Source organism: Micromesistius poutassou, assembly GCF_964030765.1.
Source record: "Micromesistius poutassou genome assembly, chromosome: 24".
NCBI lineage: Eukaryota > Metazoa > Chordata > Actinopteri > Gadiformes > Gadidae > Micromesistius > Micromesistius poutassou.
The window spans coordinates 1,992,968-2,016,622 of NC_140294.1; the positions used below are offsets into that span (position 1 = coordinate 1,992,968).

Below are 23,655 nucleotides of genomic sequence, written 5' to 3' on the forward strand. Positions count from 1 at the left end.
GAGTTGATCAACATGACAAACAAACCACTCAGACGTCCATCGTCATCCCCCACCTATCACACGGCCCACGCTGCAGGGGGGGGGGGGGGGGGGTCTCACCTGTGGAAGGGTCCGGGCATGGCGCTCTGGAAGACCAGGGCCAGCGTGGCGTGCGAGCGGGGGGGCAGGACGTGGGAGAGCCGGGAGGAGCCCTGGAGCTCGGGGGGGTCCGCGCGTAGCCGCAGCCAGACGTGGGCGGGCAGCCGGTTGGTCATGGTCAGGGTGCGCACGCACGTCGAGCGCACGCAGACCTCGCCAAAGTCCACCGTCAGGGGGCCTTCGGGGGGGGGAGGGGGGGGAGGGGGATTGGAGAAGGAGATGGGAGGGGGAGGAGAGGAGAACCGGAGGGGGGGGGGGGGGATTTGAGGAGGAGGCGGGGGGAGGGAGGGAGAACGGGGGGGGGAGAGGATGTGTGTTGGGGGGGGGGGCGGGGGGGGAGATTGGAGGAGGAGGCGACGGATGATGTTTTTTGACATGAATAATGGAGACTCTATTACTGCTGGGAAATATTTGGAATGGCACAAATGGTATTCAAACAATTATTGAGGCAGCTTGGATTATTAAAAGAGCAACCATTTAAATTGCCAACACATACTTAAAGGTCCCATGACATGCCACCAGGTGTGAGTGTGATTAGCCGTTACGAGCCGTTTTGGAAATCTGCCCCTTATGACATCACAGATGAGCAACGTTTGCTCCAGTCCACTGGGCAGGCGGGTAGACTGATCTATCCAGCACGCATCTAGGTGGACATGCCCACTTGTGATGTCATAAGGGGAAGATTTACAAAACGGCTTGTAACGGCTAATCACACCACACCTGGTGGCATGTCATGGGACCTTTAATATGTGTTCTGTATGTCGTATTTTGGCACACATTGTTTTGTACATATTTTGGGTAAATCCATTTTGGCTATGTTTGGTTGGTGTTGTTCTTTTACTGCAGGTAATAACGCTACGGCGACCGGACCACTCACTGATGACCACTTGGTAGAGGTCCTCGGCAGACAGAGTCCTGCCACAGTCTGCCACCTCCTGGCTGGTCGAAGGAAATGCATTTGTCCGCTCTGCCGCCTGCAGAGAGAGAGAGCGAGATTGATAGAGAGAGAGAGAGAGAGAGAGAGAGAGAGAGAGAGAGAGAGAAAGAGAAAGAGAAAGAGATTGAGAAAATACACAATATTTGCAATACATTTCCAGAATCAACTGCTGTCGTTAAAATTCCAAACCTGGCAGTCAGCCCTCTGCTCGGTAACAGACAGCAGGGCGCCATGGTTACAAGGGGGGCGTGGCTTGACGACTGTGCTCTGGTTGGACTCCAGGTCGGTAAGGAGGAGTCTGGGCGGCACCAGCCCCTGAGCCGGTAGAAGCCCGATGTCCACCTCCTCCACTGCCTCTCTCCTCTGCCTGGACACACACACACACACACACACACACACACACACACACACACACAGGGGATGAATGCAAACCAGCACAATTCCACAGACAGTCCTGGCTAACAAGAGGTTAGGATGTGGGGTTGCTGGGTTAGCTAGCTGGAGGTAAATCGACAGAGATTTCAAAAGACCCTTTTGAAAAAAGGGACGGTAGAGACAAGCTGTGTTTGCCAGGAATATTTTCACTGCAGGTATATAAAGCCACTCCAAGATGAACTAGCACTGAGCAAACAGTAACTTGCTTAACTAAGTTGAACCAAACCAATGGAAGAACAGAAGGTGAGAGTTTCCAGTGTCTGTGGCGTTGTACCTCTCCTGGACCTTCTGCAGGCGGTTCTGTCTGAGCTGGCCAATGAAGTCCAGGTAGACCTGCTGGTGTCTCTTCCTGTCCTCCTCCTCGTCCTCTGTGAAGGCATAGTCTGGGTCCACATAGCGGTATCGCCTCACGCCGGTGAAGATGGTCCTGCGTGGGATGAGAAAATCATCATGCTTACTATGGGCTGAATAAAGTCATGGTAGGTACTTGGTAACTAAAGTCATGCTCGCTATGGGGTAATTCTTGCTAGCTACTGGCTAATTGAAGTCATGCTTGCTACAAACGACCTCAAATCCTGCTAACTACTGGCTTACTGAAGTTGTGCAAGCTAATGGCTTACAAAAGACATGCTAGCTATGGGCAAACACATTTTTGCTAGCTTTGGGCTAAGTAATGCCATGCTAGCTATGGACTGAATTAAATCATGTTAGCTATGGGCTAACTTCATTTGTGCTAGCTTTGGGCTAACTAATGGCATGCTAGCTATGGTCTGAATTAAATCATGTTAGCTATGGGCTAACTAATGGCATGCCAGCTATGGGCAACTCATGTCGTGCTAGCTACAGTCTAACTAAAGTCGTGCTAACTATGGGCTAACTAAACAGACCAATCGAACGTGGCGAACCGCATGAATTTGTCTGTCGGGTCACTGAAGCGCGTTGACTCAACCCTCCCACCTGTACTCTGTGTGTGGAGAGGAAGGCCTGATGCTGGCCGCACGATCGTTAGGAAATGCCACAAACTCCTCCTTCCCCAGGCTTTTGCTCCTCCCCTTGCGGTGGGCGTGAAGACGGGTTGTAGCCGCCCCCAGCACAGCGGCGCACACCCTGCCAGCGCAGCGTGCCAGCTCAGCGGAGAGGACGTGGGGGTGTCGACCACTAGGGTTGGTCACTTGTGGAGTGATGCCTGGGAAAGCACCAGATTAAGGTCAGGCGCCATAATGTCACGATGAACAAAATAGTTGCACTAGCTTTGCTTTCATATGATATCCAAACAAAATGTGTGTTTAGATTTATGCTAGCACATGTTAACGTAATATAATATTGACATTTTCCGGAAGGGCCGATTTGTATAACAACGTTTGTAGAACAATGGAACCAATATTCATGAATGGATGCCGACATTTGTGAAGTAGTACCAAATTTCGTAAAGATATTGTTATTCCTATAGAAAGGGTGCAATATTCAAAAAGCATTACCAATATTCAAATAGCGATACAATGTATTTTAAAGAGATGTCGATAGTTCGTAAAGCGATACCGATATACGTACAGCGATACCGATATTCGCGAAGCGATACTGATATTTGTTTATGCAACGATGATGACGTAATGTGCGTGCAGACCGGGGTTTAGCATTGGTTCTGGGTAGGTCGTCTGGGCTTGGCAGATGCCGGACAGGTCCAGCATGAGGGTGTGAAACGGGCGGAGGCGGAGCTCTGCGGCCTCGTCGGCCCGCGGGTCGGTCACGTGACCCAACACATCCACCTTCTGACGCACACGGAAGCGACCAAGTTGGCGGGGCGCAAACGAAAGCACCACGTCCTGGGGGGCGCACACACGCACACGCACACACACACACACACACACACATATAGTGTTGAGGCGTGGAACTCTAAGCTCGTAATTGGCTACACAAACACAAACTCGGCCAGCAGAAGTAAACTGTTACAGTGTCTGTAAATGTAAAAAAAACTAAACACCAGTTAGACTGGCCACTGTCAAACTACACTTATTGAAAGCTTCATCCACTCATGCAAACGAGTTCACTTATGTAGAATATCTCCGTAACGAGACAGCAAAAAACAAGGTGTAACTCCGCCCCTTGCAGTTTCTGCTGTCCGGCCCAGGCTCTGTGTCTCCGCCCCCCCTGGGAGTTCTGCTGTAACCTAGTAAAGGGGGGATTATCTAGTGTTTACCTGACACTGGCCCGGCGCCACCACCCCCGAGGCCGGCTCCGCCCTGAACTGCGCCACCTTGCGGAAGCGGAAGCGGACGGGCAGCTGGGGGCAGAGGTTGCGCAGCAGGCACAGCAGGTCCGAGCGCTGGCCCCGCGCGCAGCCCAGGAAACGGAAGTCCACTCCCGGTTTGGGCAGCAGGCGCACGGGAAGGCCCGTGCCTGTGACCGCCAGCTCCACACCGTGGCCACCAGTGGGCGCTAGCGAGGAGTGGGAGGGACAACGCGTCAGAAGGCCATTCATGGTGCGCTACATAGGTATGAATCACATATGTTGAAGTGTGTGATTATTTAAATATGTTCTAACATATTTGTCTGTAAAAATCCTCTGCTTGCCTATCTTGGTCTTCCAAAAGATACATTGCATAACTATCATAAACCCACAGCCCTTTTAAAAAACACTTTTGTCGATTTAATAATCATTAATTTTTCTTTTTTTTGTATTTCACGTTAATTATAAACCCTTGAATGAACTGCAGCTCCCCCGTTCAATAGTATTAGTCTTCAAGCCGTTCTTGACCTCTCCAATATGCCGGCACCGTTGACGTACAGTCCCACGGCCCATCTATATATCTATGGCTTTACCGTTGAGGGGAGTGAAGCCGTGCATGGTGTCCACCAGCTGAAACAGCAGAAAGACAGAGTATTCTTGTGGACCGGCAGAACTGGGCCGCTTTCTGTCTTCAACGGGCCTGAGGAGAACACGCAATATGAATAAATTATACACTAAATGCTTCAAAATTAAATATAAAATGTTCGAGGACATAAGCTGACAATACCGCCGTACTATTGACATTTTTATGAATATAACTAAGTTTCCAGCATCTGATCAGTAAATACCCACAATAAAATAAAAACTGAACTAACCAAAATAAACTAAATTGAATAACTAAAAGTGTTCAAAACTGATTTAAAAGTAGTGAATTTCCAGCATCTGAACAGTGCAAAAATAATTTACATAATAAATAACCAAAGCATGGGCACAATCACCTTCCCTTTTCTGCCACCCACCTCTCCTTTTCAGTGTCATAAAAGGGAGACTGACAGAACTCCTCCCAAGTCATCTCAGAAGCTATCCCCTCTGACTGATACTGGTTAGTCTAGCTACTAGATGATACACAGCAAATAACAGACCAAGAGTAGATTGATAGACAACGTTAACGTTGCATATGACTACTACATCAAATCGATCGTCAATACTATGTATTCTCCTACGTATCACTTCCGTTTTGAAGCAGCGTCCCTTGTTACCATCAAGTTGCTACAAAGTGGAAGCCTACATTAAGGTCACTGATAAATATTGACATGTAAGACGATTGTATTAACCTAACCTAAATAAAGGAAACTCGGGACAGCGCCAAATGTCCACCAGTGGCCTGAAAAATATTACATCCGTACTGTTAAGAACTACCATTGAGAATGAATGGGAAAAGTTAAGAAAGTTAAGCTTAACCATACGCCTCGCTGTTGCAAGGTTTGCTCACACAAATAAGCGCATTTCAATCACTACTCCTCGTTAGTATAGTGGTCAGTATCCCCGCCTGTCACGCGGGAGACCGGGGTTCAATTCCCCGACGGGGAGGTAACATTTTCGTCTGAATAGTTATGGAGGATAAGCTGACGATACGTCTTACTGTTATTTACACAAATAAGCGTGACTCAAGCACCACTCCACGTTAGTATAGTGGTCAGCTTCCCCGCCTGTCACCCTCCGGAACCAAAAATGGTTTAGCTTAACTTTTCCCATTCATTCTCAATGGTAGTTCTTATCAGTACGGATGTTATCTTTTTCCGGCCACTGGTGGACATTTGGCGTTGTCCCGAGTTTCCTTTATTTAGGTTAGGTTATTACAATGGTCTTACATGTCAATATTTATCAGTGACCTTAATGTAGGCTTCCACTTTGTAGCAACTTGATGGTAACAAGGGACGCTGCTTCAAAACGGAAGTGATACGTAGGAGAATACATAGTATTGACGATCGATTTGATGTAGTAGTCATATGATATGCAACGTTAACGTTGTCTATCAATCTACTCTTGGTCTGTTATTTGCTGTGTATCATCTAGTAGCTAGACTAACCAGTATCAGTCAGAGGGGATAGCTTCTGAGATGACTTGGGAGGAGTTCTGTCAGTCTCCCTTTTATGACACTGAAAAGGAGAGGTGGGTGGCAGAAAAGGGAAGGTGATTGTGCCCATGCATTGCTTATTTATTATGTAAATTATTTTGCACTGTTCAGATGCTGGAAATTCACTACTTTTAAATCAGTTTTGAACACTTTTAGTTATTCAATTTAATTTATTTTGGTTAGTTCAGTTTTTATTTTATTGTGGGTATTTACTGATCAGATGCTGGAAATGCACAACTTTCAATGTCTACCTTAATTCATTTAGTTCATTTCTATGTCATTTTTGTTATTCATTTAGTTCATTTTATTGTAGCTATTTAAATTACATAACTGTTTACATTTCATTGATTTATTTCTAGCAAAATACCTTTTTATTGATCTATTTATTGTGACCGAGCTGTTTACTGGTGTGTGTGTGTGTGTGTGTGTGTGTGTGTGTGTGTGTGTGTGTGTGTGTGTGTGTGTGTGTGTGTGTGTGTGTGTGTGTGTGTGTGTGTGTGTGTGTGTGTGTGTGTGTGTGCGTGCGTGCGTGCGTGCGTGCGTGTAGTGTTAGCAGCGAGAGGGCATGGGGCACTATTACAGTAACTGCAGCTAGAGCGATATGTTCTCTTTACCTCGGGGGGTGGGGGGGGGGTGATGCTACCGCTTGCTACTAGATGATACACAGCGAATTTTGAAGCAGCGTCCTTTGTTATCATCAAGTTGGTACAAAGTGGAAACCTATGCTACATTAAGGTCAGCGAGAAATGTTGACATGTAAGACCATTGTAATAACCTAACCTAAATAAAGAAAACGCGGGACAGCGCCAAATTTCCACCAGTGGTCGGAAAAATATTACATCCGTACTGTTAAGAACTACCATTGTGAATGAATGGGAAAGCAAGTTAAGCTTAACCATTTTTGGTTCCGGGGGGTGACAGGCGGGGAAGCTGACCACTATACTAACGTGGAGTGGTACTTGAGTCACGCTTATTTGTGTAAATAACAGTAAGACGTATCGTCAGCTTATCCTCCATAACTATTCAGACGAAAATGTTTCCTCCCCGTCGGGGAATTGAACCCCGGTCTCCCGCGTGACAGGCGGGGATACTGACCACTATACTAACGAGGAGTGGTGACTAAGTGGCGCTTATTTGTGTGACCAAACCTTGCAACAGCGAGGGGTATGGTTAAGCTTAACTTTCTTAACTTTTCCCATTCATTCTCAATGGTAGTTCTTAACAGTACGGATGTAATATTTTTCCGGCCACTGGTGGACATTTGGCGCTGTCCCGAGTTTCCTTTATTTAGGTTAGGTTATTACATGTTAATTGTCTTACATGTCAGTTTCTCGCTGACCTTAATGTAGCATGGCTTCCACTTTGTAGCAACTTGATAGTAACAAGCGACGCTGCTTCAAAATTTACTGTGTATCATCGAGTAGGCTAGCAAGCGGTAGCATCACCCCCCCTGAGGTAAAGAGAACATATCGCTCTAAAGGCCCTTACATAGTCGACGCGAGCAACGCGCGTAAGCGACGCGAGTAACGCGCTTCCTTTCATAGTCTACACAGCATACGCAAACGTCGCGGGCAATGCATGACATGCAATACACCGCTCACGCCACTTGCGATACTATGCGACAACGCATAGTATTGCATGGATCGGCGCGTCGCGTATCAAAAATTGGGACGACACATTTTGCTACGCATCGCCGCATAATGGCGGCCGAAGCGTAGCGATGCGTAGCCTTGTGGACGCGTATGCGTACCGATGCGTTGACTATGTAAGGGCCCTTACTGCAGTTACTGTAGTAGTGCCCCATGCTCTCTCGCTGCTAACACCACACACACGCACACGCACACGCCAGTAAACAGCTCGGTCACAATAAACAGATCAATAAAAAGGTATTTTGCTAGAAATAAATCAATGAAATGTAAACAGTTATGTAATTTAAATAGCTACAATAAAATGAACTAAATGAATAACAAAAATGACATAGAAATGAACTAAGAGAATTGTCGCCAAATGTCCAGCAGTGGCCGAATAAAATATAACATCCGTACTGTTAAGAACTACCATTGAGAATGAATGGGAAAAGTTAAGAAAGTTAAGCTTAACCATACGCCTCACTGTTGGAAGGTTTGTTTACACAAATAAGCGCCTCTCCACCACCACTCCTCGTTAGTATAGTGGTCAGTATCCCCGCCTGTCACGCGGGAGACCGGGGTTCAATTCCCCGACGGGGAGGTAACACTTTTCGCTTTTGTTTTTCTTTTCTTGATATATATTCGTTGACAACGCCGTCCAGACGCTGCCGGGACTCCCTACCTCTTGCACATCGGACTGAAGCGTACGGACAGAGTGATGTGTTCGTATGGTCCTAGTCGGCCCTGCTTGGGGACACAGCAGACGACCTGGGACGGGTCTGGTCCCTGGGGGTTCTTGGTGTTAACGGTCTCTCTCCTTCTCCCTAGCAGCGCTGCATCCGTGCTTTTCCAGAGCTCTGTAGCCTGAACGAGAATTCATAATTGTACGCATGTTCTCAGTCTGCAGTAAACGAAAGCAATAAATATCCAAATAATGTTAATAATGTAAAAATACTAATAATAAAAAATACTTATTTTTTTTCCTACCGTTTTAGGGTATATTCGTACAGAAGAGGATTTGACCCTAATTCCCTGCCTACAATTCAGCATTTATTCCCAGAATTCAGAATTGATTCTCAGAATTCTGATTTTAATCTCGGAATCCTGACTTTCTTCTGACTTTATTTGGACTTTATTCTCAGAATTCTGACTTTAGACTCAGAACTAAAATATAAATCACGTGTTCTCTCTTCCCCTCCTATACACCGCGTTCTAGTGTTAAAACGCATCTGGTGGAACTGCATCCTAAAGCAGTAAATGCTGAATGCAAACCGGGAGGAGGAGGAGGAGGAGGAGGAGGAGGAGGTCCGATTACCCACCAGTTCGGTTCCCTCCGCGGAGTCCTGCAGCAGGCCCAGCCAGCGGCACGTGGCCGGCCCGTTGTTCTTCAGAACCACTCGCTCCACGCGGGACGTCCCAAAGTAGACCGGCCCAAACGACAGACAGGACATAGGAGACCCCTTTTTTGCGAAATAAATGTTTAACTTGTAAATAAATAGACTTGGAATACTAAATACTTTAACAATCGATTATTTTATTCGATGGTGTTTACAGGTGACGCTGAACACTCCAAGTAACGTTGCCAAAATAAGTTCGAAAAAAAGAAGAACGCCAGTACAGTACATTACATAAGTAATAAAATGCACAAATATCGTATTGGAGGAGTTAAGGAAGGGTAAGCTTACTATACACCCTTCTAGGGTTTAAATTCTTAAATAAGTACAGTAAATAGCACCACTCATCGTTAGTATAGTGGTCAGTTATTACACCATTGTAATAACCTAACCTAAATAAAGGAAACTCGGGACAGCGCCAAATGTCCACCAGTGGCCGAAAAAAATATAACATCCGTACTGTTAAGAACTACCATTGAGAATGAATGGGAAAAGTTAAGAAAGTTAAGCTTAACCATACGCCTTGCTCTTGGAAGGTTTGTTTATACAAATAAGTGCGACTCCACCACCACTCCTCGTTAGTATAGTGGTCAGTATCCCCGCCTGTCACGCGGGAGACCGGGGTTCAATTCCCCGACGGGGAGGTGAAAATTTTCGACTTTTTAAAGTTTTTATTTAAATATCTCACATACAACTTCCATATTATGTGGTTAACCATTTATGCAAGCAATATAAAATTAAACCCATCTATTCTTGGTAATATCATTTAATGAAGCACAAATAAGCGCGTCTGTGACTACCACGCTCAGCACCAGTGGGCCCTCTAGCGGCGGAAAGGGTCACGACGCATCAAGATGTCGAGTAACCAAGTTTGCCTACAATTTATCACTTCTTTGACCAGCGGATCGCCATCGGACATTAATTATGTATATTATTCACTTATCGTATCTGAAATATGGCCCAGGCATAGTAGGTAAAAGCGGTCTTGACGTGTATACCTGGAGGTCGAATATCTGGAGGGCTTGGTCCACCACCTCAGCCCTGATCCTCAGACTCCGGTCTGGGCTGCTCTGGAGCTTCACCCTGAAACAGGTTGAAGGTGAGAGCACATCACACAGTGGCTGAGGTGGGCAGGGAGCAAAGCATTAGTAAAAACTGTGGTGTAACTGATGATGGATCAGATGATCAATAGCTTAGATCGAAGAGGATGTTTATATTTTTCTAGGAAAGGCCTAGATTGTGGACCAAATCACATGTGAGATTTAGTTGCGTGGATGAACTTTACGTATTTTTTTATTACGACAAATTGAGTTCTGTTTTATTTTAGCTTAGACCTTGGTATATCTGTTAAAGATGATACAAATTAAATGTTACATTTATACAAACTTTGCTGATAATACCACGTATTGAACCTCCGACGGGATAAGTATCTCATATCTGGTTGATGATCTTATACATTTCTTTTAAAATCTCCCAACTGCCTCACTTACAGAGCCATTTCCTCAATAAGCCCCGGCATGTGCGTGCTCAGTTCCACCGTTAACCACTGGGTGGCGCCTGGCATCACAGTACCGCGGCTAGGCGACAGTTTGACTGACGGATCTCCGTTGAACTTCACCTGGTACTGCCCTACACCAGGCCCACAGACAGACAGACAGACAGACAGACATTGTATGCACGTGTACTGCATATGGTTGTGCCTACACCGAGTACACAGACAGGTGGACAGGTTAAATATCTGACTTGAAGAATGGGCGAGCCGGATCTGTTATACTCTCAGCACTCATAGAATGCCTCTCGTCCAATCAGATTTCTTGGTCGGACTCGGAACTAACTGTTGTATAATCAAACATATATTAATGTCAAAAGACAGGTTACAATACATTTTGAATAGACGATATATACAAAGCATGAACCTAAAAGAAAAAAGGTGTATTTGTATCTCAGTAGTATATGTGCAGTAATTATGATACATCAAAGAGATGTAGTGCAAATGCATCATTTTAATGGTGACAATCAGATAGAATCATGAGAGGCTTGATGTTACCTGGTGCTGATCCCTGATTGGTCAAAGGCAGCTGTTTAACGACCACCTGACTGGTTGCTGCAACCGAGCCAAAATCCACCAGGGAATCCACCAATAGCTTGCAGGCAGAGGGGTACCTGAACAATACGAAAACACACACACACACACACACACACGCACACGCACACACACACACACACACACACACACACACACACACACACACACACACACACACACACACGAAAATATTATACACAAATATTTGATTCATGAGCATTGATAGGTATGGGGCTACTTACGCCCGCAGCTTGACCTCTACGGTGGTCAGACGGTCGATGAGAAACTCCAGGCTGTCCGCGACCTCCACCGCCCGCTCCGGGGAGAAGGTCAGCGAGCCGCCCACAGAGAAGCCCGGAGCCACGGCGGAGGACGGCGGAGCGTTGAACGTGAACTTGAACGGCTGGCGGTGGAAACAAAGCGAGAGGAGGTTACACTTATACTGTATAAAAGTATAGTAGGCTATGTATGATCTTTAGACTATTCGAGCATTTTAATAATTAAGTAGCCTGCTCTAAGTAAAATCCACCTGTTTTATTTATTTAAATAACCACAAAGCCCACTTTAAGTGAGCTTTTAACGTCCTACATATTTCAGTTTTCCCCCTTTTTGCTATTTAGTTACCCTTTCCCCAGTAGGCCTAGGCAACTTTTTACTCAGTTGGCCTAATATATATAAAGAATATATTATAGGCCTATACGTAGGCCTATATGTATGAATAAAGAAGAAAACAATTATCGATAAATTAAATTATTATAATTATATATATATATATATATATATATATATATATATATATATATATATATTACATATAAAAACAGCTATATACATTTATTTATTTATTTATTTATTATACAAAAAATGTATACATTATGATGTGCGGGCGTCATGGTGATTAATAGCCTATAGGCCTAGACACATTAGGACAAGTTTTACCTTATAAATGCAGGCCTATACTTTTAATTGGACATCTGAAAGTACATTTTAGTCTTTTTTAACTCCCAATGAGAATACATCCCCTAGGTTTCGATGTAGACGGATCATGTACCCAGAGCCCAGACCCTCGTCCTCTACCTTGGACGGAGGCTTCAGGAGCACGATGTCTCTGGAGACTCCGCCGACGTTGGTGACCGTGACGGTGGTGCGGTACACCTCCCCGACCCGCACCTCTCTGAACTCCACCCGGGGCGGCTCCACCCGGACACTCGGAGAGGACATGCCGACGGCTGGTGACTCAAGAACGGGTGGAGAAGATCACAAGTGAAACTTATTATAACTGTCGGTGACTCCACATTCCGACGGTCTGCTCAATTCGTTGGCGGACGGTTGCTGAGCGACGACGAGTCACGAGACTCGACGGACGTTGACGACGACGGCCAACAATGTCTGGCTGCAGCCTGTAGGACGTGGACGGCGGCACAGGTGGTTGCTAGGCAACGAGGACGAGAGACTCCCAACGATTCAACAAGTGGGCAGGAACCCTCTTTCTGCAGACTGAACATTTTTATTTTCCAAATGTTTCAATGTGATTTTTTTTTTCTGCCATAATGAATCAAAACGATATCATAGATCGTTATATCGTTGTTGTCTATAGCGGTTATGCTTGACTTTGCCATTGGTTGTATTGATCATGTATAACGTTGAGAAAAAAATACCTCTATGTGTGACCGCCCAGATTCAATAAAGTTGTGTAAAAACGAATAACGAAATATGTTATGCCGTCTTTTTTTTTTTTGTTGATTCAACTACGTGCTCAACACGTGTTGCGCGAACCCGGAGCCTCCAGAACGTCAACACAGAGCAGAGACCCTGCAGATGGGGGCTGGAGCAGAGCTGCTGGCAGGAGCAATGCATTGGACGTCTTTCATTTCTGTCCTGTGCGGCTGCTGGGCGGTTTCCACTTCGTATTCTCGTAAGTTTGGAACTGGGTAAAAAAAAATGGTCCTTAACAGTGTGATGCTTGGTCCAATTCTGGCGAGTTGATGCCATGGCGTCATGGGCGTTGGCTTCATGCATGCTCCAACTCTTTGTTAAACGCGTTGGACAAAAAAACATTGATGGCAAAGTGATGAAACTTTGAAACACTTTTGTTTTATAAACTTTCTCTAGAAGACGCATTCGTAAGGGTCCGAACGGGGACCGATTGCTCTCTGGAGTCGCAGTGGTCCACGAAGGACGTCATCTCCACGATAGAGTGGCGATATGGACTCGACCCGGTAGTGGAGTGGAACAGAGACAACAGGTCGGCCGTCTTCCGCGCTCATCTCCAAGGTAGGCATAGATCAACATGTCTGATCAATTTAATTTCTATCCTATTGTACGTGAAATATCACTTTGCAAATTATAAAGACATGTGGATGCCTGTATAGCTTATATCTCTCCCAATAGAGATGTAGCTATATATTTAGATAGAGCTTTAAAAAAAAAAAATAGATAGGCCTATTGGTTATAGTTATGTGTTGCATGTGTGTCAGTTATAACATAATGTGAGTCATGCTAATTATAACAGCATAACATTGCCACTTTTGTTGTAGCCTAATAATAACAATCGTATGCCTACATGTATGCAATGATCTCATAAAGGGCTGTAGTGAAAAAGTTGTAAAAACATCTACAGGCCTAATGTTAATAATAGGCCTACTTGTGATAACTTGGGCCTACTACACCATGAATGGACCTTTGCAGATCGCGCTTTGCTGGACATCCAAACGGGAGATCTGATGATCAGCAGCGCGAGGGCGAGTGACAGCGGGGTTTACACGGTCGTCATCAACTCCCTTCCAATCCACACGATTCACGTCAGAATCCTCTGTAAGTTAAGCTGCATGATCCCCGACTCTCGTCTGCGTCATTGTGCGCTCTGGTCTGTTCCAACGCGTGTCGACATGTGTTGTTGTGGTGGTGTTTGGACAGCTGTGGTTCCCGTGCCGACGGTCTCCTGGGCCTGCCAGCCGGAGGAGGAGGGGGTGATCTTCTGTATTCTGACCTGCGAAGGAGACACCAGCGGCGCAGAGCCCGTCCAGTACAGCTGGAGCCACCAGCCACAAGCAAACATCTCAGGTCATGGAGATGCCGATGCAAACAAAACGTTGCCTAAATCCATCAACGTCACAATGGTAAGTGAGATGCAGTTATAGTATGGAGCAGTGAGATGATTATTGTTTTGCATTTGATGTGTGTGTGTGTGTGTGTGTGTGTGTGTGTGTGTGTGTGTGTGTGTGTGTGTGTGTGTTGGCAAAATCTTGATACGACTATTTGGTTCGTCAATTTGATAATTCAGTTCTTTCTATGTTTCAACCATTTTCAATTCAAAATGACTAAGAAAAAACCCACTGCACTCAACTCGCTGTATCTTTGCGATTGAGTTTCCCTCTGAGGTGGTTAGGGCCTTACCTAATGAACACGGGGCCCCCCCATGGTTATCAACCTGGCGTCTGGCTCTCAGTAGCGTTAGGGCCCCTCTGCTCCGGGAAGGAGCGGTGAGGACCTCTGGGCTCACATTTGTTCCACCTTCTTGTCTCAGGTCGTGGGCTCGGACGCGGATGAATTTGTTTGCATCGTCTGGAACCCAATAAGCCTGCAGAGCAGCCAGCCCAGCACACGGCCCTCCACACTGCGTGAGTCCCCTATTGGCCGGCAGCGCAAGTGGGAGGAGCCATCGGGGACAGTGGAATGAGTGGGAGGAGCCAACAGGGACAGTGGAATGAGTGGGAGGGGCCGGTTGAATTAAGTTCGAGGGGCCAGCACAGACATTGTATAAATGGGAGTCACAGATACATATGTGGGAGGGGCCTGTGGGGGACTTATTTTAAGTGGGAGGGGCCTGTAGGGCAGATTCATGTGTGGGAGGGGCCAGAGTTTTAACTGTATTGTAAATGAGTTTTTGTTTCTGAAATTTGTTGTTTCCCAGGAGAAACTCTCCATCCAATGAAGGGCGTGGTCGTGTTCATCTCCTTCATCATAGCGGTCACAGCAGCCATCGCGTTACACAGATGTTGGACAGGTGAGAAGGAGTGAAACAGCAGTCATGACGGATATACTCTATTCTTTTAATAATTGCCTGATGGAGTGGTTACTTTGATAACTTTAATATTTGTCTGCACCAAATGCTGCTCTTTATAATGGTGTGTCTTGTCTTCCAGGAGTCTGGTTCTTTCATAAAGGTAGGACCCCCCCCCCCCAGTGAAAGCTTATAATCATCATTGTAATTATATTGTAACTATGGTATTATCATTACCATTAATGCACCTCTACATGTTGTGTGTGACCAAATGCACAGTATCCAGTTGTATACTGGATTGCTCCAAGTACCTGTACTGTCTATTTTAGACATTAGACACAAATACAAATGAGGGACAGGTTTTCCAGAAGATCAGGCCAAACAAAAAAGAGTGACAGCCAAAAGGCTGCGGCTAATTAACTGAACAAAGCTCATCTTTGCCAACAAGCCGCCTAGCTGGTGCAGTAACAGTCGGACGGCCAGGACAACAGGCAAAACAGAGCAACGCGGGGCATACGAAAACCACTGACACAGACACACAAGGGGCTAATGGGAAATGAGAAAGACCTGAGGTAATTAGGGAGAAACTCAAACACCTGGTAGGTAGATGACAGGGGCGGGGCTAGCCGTCAGTAGTTCCAACAGGAATACAGTTTAACCTGCTGTAAATAGTGAGATCCCTGGTATTAAAACCAGTGTGTTCAACAGGTATTACCGTCACCTCTTCTCGTTCTGCTTTTTTTTCATTTTTAAGAAAACTATTATTTGACATTTTCATACAATTTATGGTAAAGCTTCCCCTGTTTCTGCTATATCAACTTTTTTTGATTTTCTTCATTGTAGAATCAACGCCGTGGCAATCAGGTGAGGACACAAAAAACTATTAATAATAAAGTTATACAAAAACATTACATCTACACCATACTTAGCTTGGTTATATCAACTATGCAACATTATTTTTTACAGTTATAACTATAATTTTAACAGAATGGTTAACATCTACACCATAGGCCTACTGTATTTATCAATATGGTTCACACCTAAACTATGCTATATTATAACAGTATGTTGTGGCTCCTATGAGTCCTAAATGATCTGCTCTGAGGGCTACATGAGGAAGTAGAGAGACCCAGTCTTATCTTCACGTTCTCCCCTGTTCCTCATGCTAGATTTCTGGAGAAGAAGAAATAAGGGCGGTATGTATCTTCATCCACAACTCCCCTCTCTCTTTCCTCTCCCCTTCTGCTCCCTCACCCATTTTGTCCTCCCCTTCTCGCTTTCCTCCTGAGCCCTCTGCTGTCTGCTTCTCCTCGGCTCTGCTCATGTCCTATGGTCATAACTGTGGTCTCCTCATAAGCCTTGTGACTGAGAAAAGGACATATCTTGACTGTGTTCCAGGTGGTGACTCAGAAGACAAACAAACCAAGGAACTGGAGGAGTTGAAAGCTAACCCAGATGTAAGGCCCTTTCCTGCATCATGCTAGTTGACCATTGACCATTTAGTTCATACCGACAGTTGGCAATACTGACAACAAGCACTTTAGCTAAAAGAAGCAGTATTATGAGGCTGAGTTGGTAATAGTAAGTTAGTTGTACCATGGTCATGTTTGTAATGATGGTAGCCGTAGTGCTAAGAAGTAGCTATAGTTCTCAGTAGCTGTAGCGCTAGGAAGTAGCTCTACTAGGTAGGCAAAGCAATAGCTAGGTAGCTATTGCAGCAGATAGCGGTAAGTTGCTGTGATCGGCCTGGTCAAAGTTATTTTGAACTTGGAAGTTTGTTATCTTTCTCCGTAGGAGTACAATAGAGTGGGTCTCCAAAGTGAACGCCACTGATGCCTCAACATTTGAACCCTCTTTCTGTTTATTTAGCCCGAAACACAGCACTGAAGCCCCTCTGACCTCTGGACCTGAGGACTCCCTGCCGGGCTTCACCCAGTGAAAAAAACCCACTATGTAATCAATCAATTGTTATGAGTATACTTACCACAGAGTAACCAGTGCATATTAAGTGTCCCTCCCTTGGTTCTTGGACACAATAGAAACAGTATGATTGCAGTCCTGTCTAGCTCAGTTGGTAGAGAATTGCATTACCAGTGCTAGTTAATAGGTTAGGGATTCCATAGGTGGGTGTAAGACACTGGATATAAGTGTCCATCAAATGGCATATCAAGTTTTGTGTAGGGAAAAAAAAACGTTGGACGTTTGGGTCACTTTACCCATTGAGCTGGTCAGAGGAGAACACTATCGTTCTATTGTTCTCCGAGGGCAGCAGACTCCCACAACAGACACGGTCTTGTTGTAGAATACAGCCAATCTGTGGCCGTCACTTGGGTATGTGTCGCTATGGGCTGCCCAACCTTCGATTAGATCTCCCTCCCTCTTTCGCTCTGTGGCTGAATGCCATACACGGAGAGGCGGGTCTGACGACACTCTGTATCGAAAGAGACAAGACAGACGAACACCTGTTGTATACGGTCAATGGGCTGTATACACGCAAACCACAACCTCTGTCTAGGCACCAAGTGCAACTTCTCAGCACCAAATCTATTGTGTTACCATACTGACCAACGAATGTTGTGACACCCACTGTGTCACAATACCCTCTGGAAAAATCTGTACGGAAACACTTGCAGCTAAATCAAACTCCAATGGTTCAAGTGTAACACAAGCCACGTACATTTGTGCATTTAACACTTGTATGTGTAACATGTTTGTTTACATGTATATATGTCTCACGGTTTATACCTTATAATGTAATGACGTTGATGTTCCACTAATGCCCGTTTGTTCGCCTCATTTGTGTTTTGATGCTGTGCTCCGGTTTTGATGTGAAGCCCGTTTCTACATGAATAAAGTTACGAAAACTTTGATGTTTTGCATGTAGTTATTACGATATACTTCACGTGTCGATAAAAAAAGGTCAAAACACAGTTCTTATACCAAGAATTTGATTTAATTTCACAATGACAATATCAAATTGTACACTACATGGCATCTTAGAAAAATAATGTGATTTGAAGAAAAACTAACTGAGACACACAAGGATAAGCGTTTCACAAGTGTTTAACATAGCCAAATCAAATAGATATAACATATATATAAGTGATCATATTTTGTTAATTTCATGCCTTTCTGTCAGATCTAGTACTCCCATATTTCATCATCGACTAGACGGGTGGGTGCGACTTCCTCTGTGGTCGTCGTGGCGATATCGGGATCTTTGTCGCTCTGCGTTTCCTCGACCATCGGAACACACTCCGTCTCCTCGGAGTTTGCCGTTTGTTCCGAGTCCGGCGGATTCACCGCAGTCTGCTCACTCTCCCCGGTCTCCATGGTGCCGGACTCGTCGCCGTTGCCGTCTGCCTCCTTTTCGGGAGTTCCCAGAAAATACGCTAGAGGCTCTGCTGCGGAGACTTCTGGTGTCGCCGCCGTCTCTGCGCTTCCCATCTGGCGCTCGTCGTCGTCGGCCTTGCCGGCTGCCTGGGGGAGGCCCCGGCCGCCGGCCGCGGGGGAGGGGGAGGCCTGCCGGTCCGTGGGTTGGCCCTCCAGGCCGAAGAAGGTGCTCTGCACGACGTAGCGCACGCACTGCAGCAGCACGTTCCTCTCGTGACGAATGTCGGGCGCCAGCAACTAGACGCAGAACAAGCGGGGGGGGTGGGGGATGTCAGTACAATAGGTGTCGCTAGGAAAAGTGTTGCCTCGTTGCTAGGATACGCGTTGCTATGTTGCTAGGATACATGCTGCCTCGTTGCTGGGATAAACGCTGCCTCATTGCTGGGATACATGCTGCCTCGTTGCTAGGATACATGCTGCCTCGTTGCTGGGATACACACTGCCTCGTTGCTAGGATACATGCTGCCTCTGTGCTAGGTTACACACTGCCTTGTTGCTAGGTTACACGTTGCCTCGGTGCTAAGGCAGGCTATACTTAGTTGCTAGGCGCACAATGGTTGTATTGGTAGTTTGTCTTCATTTGCAGGCCTCCAGCCAACTAGCTTTGTGCCTAGTCTGCAACACTTTCAGATAACCATCCCATCCCCAAAAGGAAAGGGAAGACCCAAAGAAAGACAAAGTTTCTTCTCACCATCTCCAGAAGCGTAGCCCGTTTCTGGGGGGTCATGTGACCTCCCCCACGCCGGCCCCTCCCCCCTCGGCCCCCTCTGCCCCTCCCCCGTCCTCCCCGGCCTCTGTATTGGTCCTGGGGGGAAGCTCTGGGGTGTGAACCCAGGGGGGCCTCTGCGTCCTGGGGCCCCCGTGAAAGGGATTGTTGTGGGGCCTGGGTCCCTTGCTGGTTGGCCCTCTGAATGGGGAGGGCTGAGAGACAAATACAAATCCATGTGATGCAATTGACTAATGAGTCATTTAGCATGCGCTTTGATCAACAAGAACTAAGTGGATTCTGATCCATGACATTACAGACCGTTGGCTGGGAGGAGACAGGCACTGCACTTTATTGAGTGAATTGCCGTCCCCACACATGAAACGGATAACAAAATACACACGCAAGTTACAAACTCACCCTGTGGTTCCTCGTCGCTGTCGCTCTCCGTGATTGAGCCATAGCTGGCCACCAGGGACCCCAGCCCTGAGCTCATCTGTTTAGGGGCCACCACTAGACCCCCCTGCTTGGAGGTCCCAGAGGAATCCTCTTTATCAGAGTCTGGAAACACAAGGCAGAAAGGTTAAGAAACGTATGCATGTATTAGTAGTAGTATTTAGTACGTAGTAAGTAAGTATTTTTTTGAGTGGCGTCACAATGAAGATAAATTGTAGCTTTTTTGTTGTATTAAGTTTGTATTATTCCCCCTTTGGCAAATATATGCAAACAATTTGTTATTTTGTATTTTTGCAAATTATAAAAATTTATATATATTTATTATAAAACGGTTATGTTTTCCTAATCAAATCCTGAAGGACTTTATTGGGTCTTAAAAGGTCCCATATTATACCACCAGGTGTGAGTGTGATTAGCAGTTACAAGCCATTTTGAATATCTGCCTCTTCTGACATCACAAGTGGGCGTGTCCACTTAGACAGATGAGCAACATTTGCTACAGCCCACTGGGTAGGCTGGTAGACTGATCTGTTCAGCACACATCTAGGTGGACACGCCCACTTGTGATGTCAGAAGAGGGCGATTTTCAAAACTGCTTGTAACGGCTAATCACACTCACACCTGGTGGTATGATATGGGACCTTTAAAGCTGGCTCTTGCCTCCGACTCACCTGGCTCATCGTTGACAAGGGCCCCCAGGGGGTCCCTGTCGCTGGTCGCTGGATGAGGGGCTGGGGGCTGCACCGGGGCGCCATTCCCCTGGTTGTGATAGCCTCCCGGGGCCCCCCTCTGGAACCTGTTGTTGCCACGGCCACGCCCCCTCCCCCGCCCCCTGCCTCTCATTCGCCTGGGAGCAGGAAGTCAAATGATATCTTTCTTAAATGGTCATCATTTCTCCGTTTGGAACAGTTAGAAATTGTTAACAAAAAAAATGGGTTTGCAGTTGTGATCAGGCTACCGCTATGCATCCATTTGGCAACTACTCTTATTCAAAGTGACAGTTATTTCTTCAAATTAAAGTCACAATGTGCACCTCCCAGTTATTAGGCAGGATTCAAAAAATAAAAGCAATAAAAGTGTAGTGTCCACTTTAACTGGCTGTGCAACTGTGTAACGCAAAATAGTGTCGCTCAGCTGGCTGGGTTGCGTAAGTGAGAGGGGATTTGAGATTCGTTATCAAAATTCTTGTAAGCATAGAGATGTAGGAGTTTTGTATACATTTGTTGGCATACATCAGTTACATCATCGCCATGATGATGAAGGAGTTACATCAGATGTGATTTTATTGATAAACTTATTGAAATAACTATCAGCATTGACTACAGATATGTGCAGATCATTGTAAGCTTCTTCAACTGGTACACGTTGCGACTATAAGGAACAGGTAGGGGTAAGGCATCTTGTGTCGGCTCCGTAGACTGCGGACATTGCTGTTCAAACTCAGAACCTTTCAGCCAGATACCAAACCCCCCCAACCGGTCACTGTGTTCACTGCAGAGGTGTACACAGTGACTGAACAGTAGTTCTTCTACATGGTAAAACAACATGGTTCTGATTGAACAACGGCTTCCAACTCTGCGTTGGGACTCACCCGAACTGGGCTGTCTCCAGCACCCCTCCCCCCTCCTCACGGACGTCCTGCACTTTCCTCTTTTTCTCGACGTTATCCAGCGTCGGGTAGTTCCTAAATCAGCAAAACGGACAAATATGAAAACAAGGTTTGGTCTGAGGAAAACAAACCAATGTCCACCAACTACCAACCTTTAAAACGACTACAAAAACATAGTGAAGGCGATCACACCTGAGTCTGAGTGAAGCTGACTGTGGCGTCTACGACAGTAGTAACTAGGGGTGGGAAAAATAATAGATTCTTCGATGCATTGCGATTCTCTCTAGAACGATTCCGTCTCGATGCAGAAAAAGTAATAAGCGGAAACAAATGTATTTTTTTTAAATTAAATTTGTTTCAGATTATTAATAAATCAATACATTTGTTGGCCTGCTGCAGAGCACTACAGAAAACTCCTTTGTGCCTGCGGGTTCTCTACGCCGAGAACCGACTTTATCCAATATAAAATATTAGATATGGTAATTCATCTGTTGATTGTCTTTAATGATCATCACACAAGTAGGAAGTGATTAGTAAACTCTGAGTAGCAAACTCAGATGTATATATATACACATTTTTTTGAAAATCCTGCATGGAAATGTACATTAAAAAATTTTGCATCGAGATGCATTGATAATCGTTTTAGAATCAAATCGTTGACCTCTGAATCGGAATCGAATCGTGAGGTGCCAAGAGATTCCCACCCCTAGTAGTAACACAAGTAGTCCAGCACTGAGCGACCTGGCTAGAGGGAGGGTGCGTAAGGACTGACCTGCGTCTCTCCTCCCTCCACTTTGCGATCTCCTCCTGCGTCTCCAGCTTGATTCTCTTCGAACCAGGGGCGTGACTCTGGGGAAAACAACAAATACAACCTGTAATGAATTGTTGTACAAACGATTTGAAACTGGAGGGCGTGTGAGTTGTCAGCAACATCATCAAATCATAGATTGTCGCCGACCCAAGCTTTTAAAAGCTTTTAAGAGTTTCAGCTCAAATTCAAACAATGAGATTTAAAATCTATGTGTTTATCCCCATGTTTTGGGTTCACTACCCCTTCACATTTCGAAAGAAAGACGACAAACTGAAAGGAGTATCATTCAGATTTCATCAGTGTCTTCAGGGCTTACATTTCTCCAGTGGATGGCGACTATTTTCTCATGAGCAGTGAAGCTGCAGTCAGCAAAGGAGCACTATGAAAGAGAGAAAAGGAACAGTAAGCCTATGGCAACAATAAAATGGAAGGATAACACCATCTTGGATTTGAACTTAGGGATAGAAGAGTGCTCAATGAAAGAGTGAATCACCTTGATGTGCTGGGACATATGTTCACTGTGGTTCTCTTCAGTTTTGAAGCCCCGGTCACAAGGGTCACAAAAATAGGGGTACTCTGGCTCCTTCTTAAATTTCTGCTGTGGATTTCAGACCAATTAGACAAAGTTAGCACAGAGTGGAGTATTTCTGCTTCAGGGTGGGGATTCTGTAAAAAAAAAAAAAGGGAATACCTTTTTTCCATAGTTGTTTTGTGGTCCATTGTTGTAGCCCCTGCCTCGACTCCTTCCACGGTTAAAATGTTGCCCTAGTAAAGAAAATAATTGTTTCAACTTTCATTAATGACAGCGCCAGTTCCCCATCACGTACACACTCAGCTTTACCTTATCTAGCTGCAGTGGTATACTTTCCCATATCCCCATCATTTGTGACCCAACACCCCATAATAAACTACATCACATAGTGGTTCCATTATAAAAGGTGAGGCAAAAAGCATCAAGTAACGGTACTGTATCAGTGTTAGTTCAAATAGGATGCTAGCCTATCCTGGCAAGCATACTAAAGTTCAAAATCGTAGCTGCATGCACATCCCACCTTCTGGCGAGGTGGAGGACAAATGAAGTAATATCAAGGGAAAGAAATGTAATGTCCGCAGCACTGCTTGCATACTAACTAAGCATACTAAAGTCACAGGGCGGATCTGCAGCCTTGCCCTGCGGACAGTAACGCACCATGTTGATGGTGTCCTGGACCGTCGTAGCGTCCATCGTAGTTCCCAGTACCGGGCGGCGGGCCGCCTTGCCAGCCGGTGTTGTGGGCCCACGGGTCGGAGGGAGTCTCGCTCCAGTTCCACATGCTGGGATGGAAGTTGCTGGAGCGGGGAGGATGTTGAGCCGCCGGCGGCATCATGAACGTATTTGGAGGAGGACAGCCAAAGTCCGGCGGAGGATACTGTCCGTTTGCATTCATACTGCTCTCATCCACGTTTTCAACCCAGTAGGAATATTAATATCAAAGTTTTACCTGGGCAATGACTTCAACGTGGTAGCGTGCATGTACCACATGTGGATGTTTGGGTTTATACACACCGGTGCGTAACTTCCGCCGGATGGGGAAAGCCAAATATGTTAGACAAATAATCCGTTGGCAAATGTATTATTTATTCTTAACTATTTCCTTACAAAAATGTGGATTTTAATTTATTTCAAATAACGTGTATCAGCTATTGCGCAATAAT

General features: G+C 45.7%; 3 protein-coding genes and 4 non-coding genes across 8 annotated transcripts in view; 4 read left to right on the forward strand and 3 right to left on the reverse strand.

Moving 5' to 3' along the window:
- LOC311369751 (cilia and flagella-associated protein 47-like) overlaps nt 1-12,203 on the reverse strand; it is a gene marked incomplete at both ends in the record, with an annotated part of 41,199 nt that extends 28,996 nt beyond the window's left edge. Inside the window, 14 exons of the mRNA XM_084487960.1 lie at nt 100-316; nt 1,016-1,112; nt 1,265-1,442; nt 1,785-1,937; nt 2,468-2,696; nt 3,135-3,333; nt 3,708-3,946; nt 4,331-4,437; nt 8,775-8,962; nt 9,895-9,979; nt 10,387-10,525; nt 10,944-11,059; nt 11,225-11,385; nt 12,060-12,203. Of these exons, the coding sequence (XP_084344086.1) occupies nt 100-316; nt 1,016-1,112; nt 1,265-1,442; nt 1,785-1,937; nt 2,468-2,696; nt 3,135-3,333; nt 3,708-3,946; nt 4,331-4,437; nt 8,775-8,962; nt 9,895-9,979; nt 10,387-10,525; nt 10,944-11,059; nt 11,225-11,385; nt 12,060-12,203 (2,252 nt within the window). The remainder of the gene's footprint in view (nt 1-99; nt 317-1,015; nt 1,113-1,264; nt 1,443-1,784; nt 1,938-2,467; nt 2,697-3,134; nt 3,334-3,707; nt 3,947-4,330; nt 4,438-8,774; nt 8,963-9,894; nt 9,980-10,386; nt 10,526-10,943; nt 11,060-11,224; nt 11,386-12,059) is intronic.
- Nucleotides 5,256-5,327, forward strand: AC3HAE_040464 (transfer RNA aspartic acid (anticodon GUC)). The gene has a single exon. It is a non-coding gene; the product is annotated as a tRNA-Asp (tRNA).
- On the reverse strand, nt 6,915-6,986 carry AC3HAE_040424 (transfer RNA aspartic acid (anticodon GUC)). Its single transcript has one exon. It is a non-coding gene; the product is annotated as a tRNA-Asp (tRNA).
- On the forward strand, nt 8,032-8,103 carry AC3HAE_040476 (transfer RNA aspartic acid (anticodon GUC)). Its single transcript has one exon. It is a non-coding gene; the product is annotated as a tRNA-Asp (tRNA).
- Nucleotides 9,469-9,540, forward strand: AC3HAE_040390 (transfer RNA aspartic acid (anticodon GUC)). The gene has a single exon. It is a non-coding gene; the product is annotated as a tRNA-Asp (tRNA).
- Nucleotides 12,204-12,796: 593 nt separating the features above from the next.
- On the forward strand, nt 12,797-17,578 carry LOC311369593 (uncharacterized protein). The gene is made up of 11 exons (XM_084487797.1): nt 12,797-12,897; nt 13,095-13,256; nt 13,671-13,796; nt 13,899-14,101; nt 14,509-14,602; nt 14,896-14,988; nt 15,128-15,148; nt 15,829-15,849; nt 16,155-16,181; nt 16,384-16,442; nt 16,855-17,578. The coding sequence occupies exons 1-11, from the start codon at nt 12,801-12,803 to the stop codon at nt 16,870-16,872; spliced, it is 921 nt and encodes a 306-aa protein (XP_084343923.1). The 5' UTR covers nt 12,797-12,800; the 3' UTR covers nt 16,873-17,578.
- Nucleotides 17,579-17,981: 403 nt separating this feature from the next.
- On the reverse strand, nt 17,982-23,487 carry nufip1 (nuclear FMR1 interacting protein 1). 2 transcript variants are annotated; one of them, XM_084487656.1, is made up of 10 exons: nt 23,150-23,487; nt 22,652-22,725; nt 22,454-22,555; nt 22,277-22,339; nt 21,922-21,998; nt 21,132-21,224; nt 20,212-20,387; nt 19,505-19,645; nt 19,070-19,299; nt 17,982-18,615 (listed from the first exon to the last, which is right to left on the reverse strand). In XM_084487656.1, the coding sequence occupies exons 1-10, from the start codon at nt 23,385-23,387 to the stop codon at nt 18,127-18,129; spliced, it is 1,683 nt and encodes a 560-aa protein (XP_084343782.1). In that variant the 5' UTR covers nt 23,388-23,487; the 3' UTR covers nt 17,982-18,126. The 2 variants fall into 2 exon arrangements, with proteins under 2 accessions (XP_084343782.1, XP_084343781.1); XM_084487655.1 differs by having other exon boundaries at nt 22,454-22,558.
- Nucleotides 23,488-23,655: the final 168 nt, after the last annotated feature.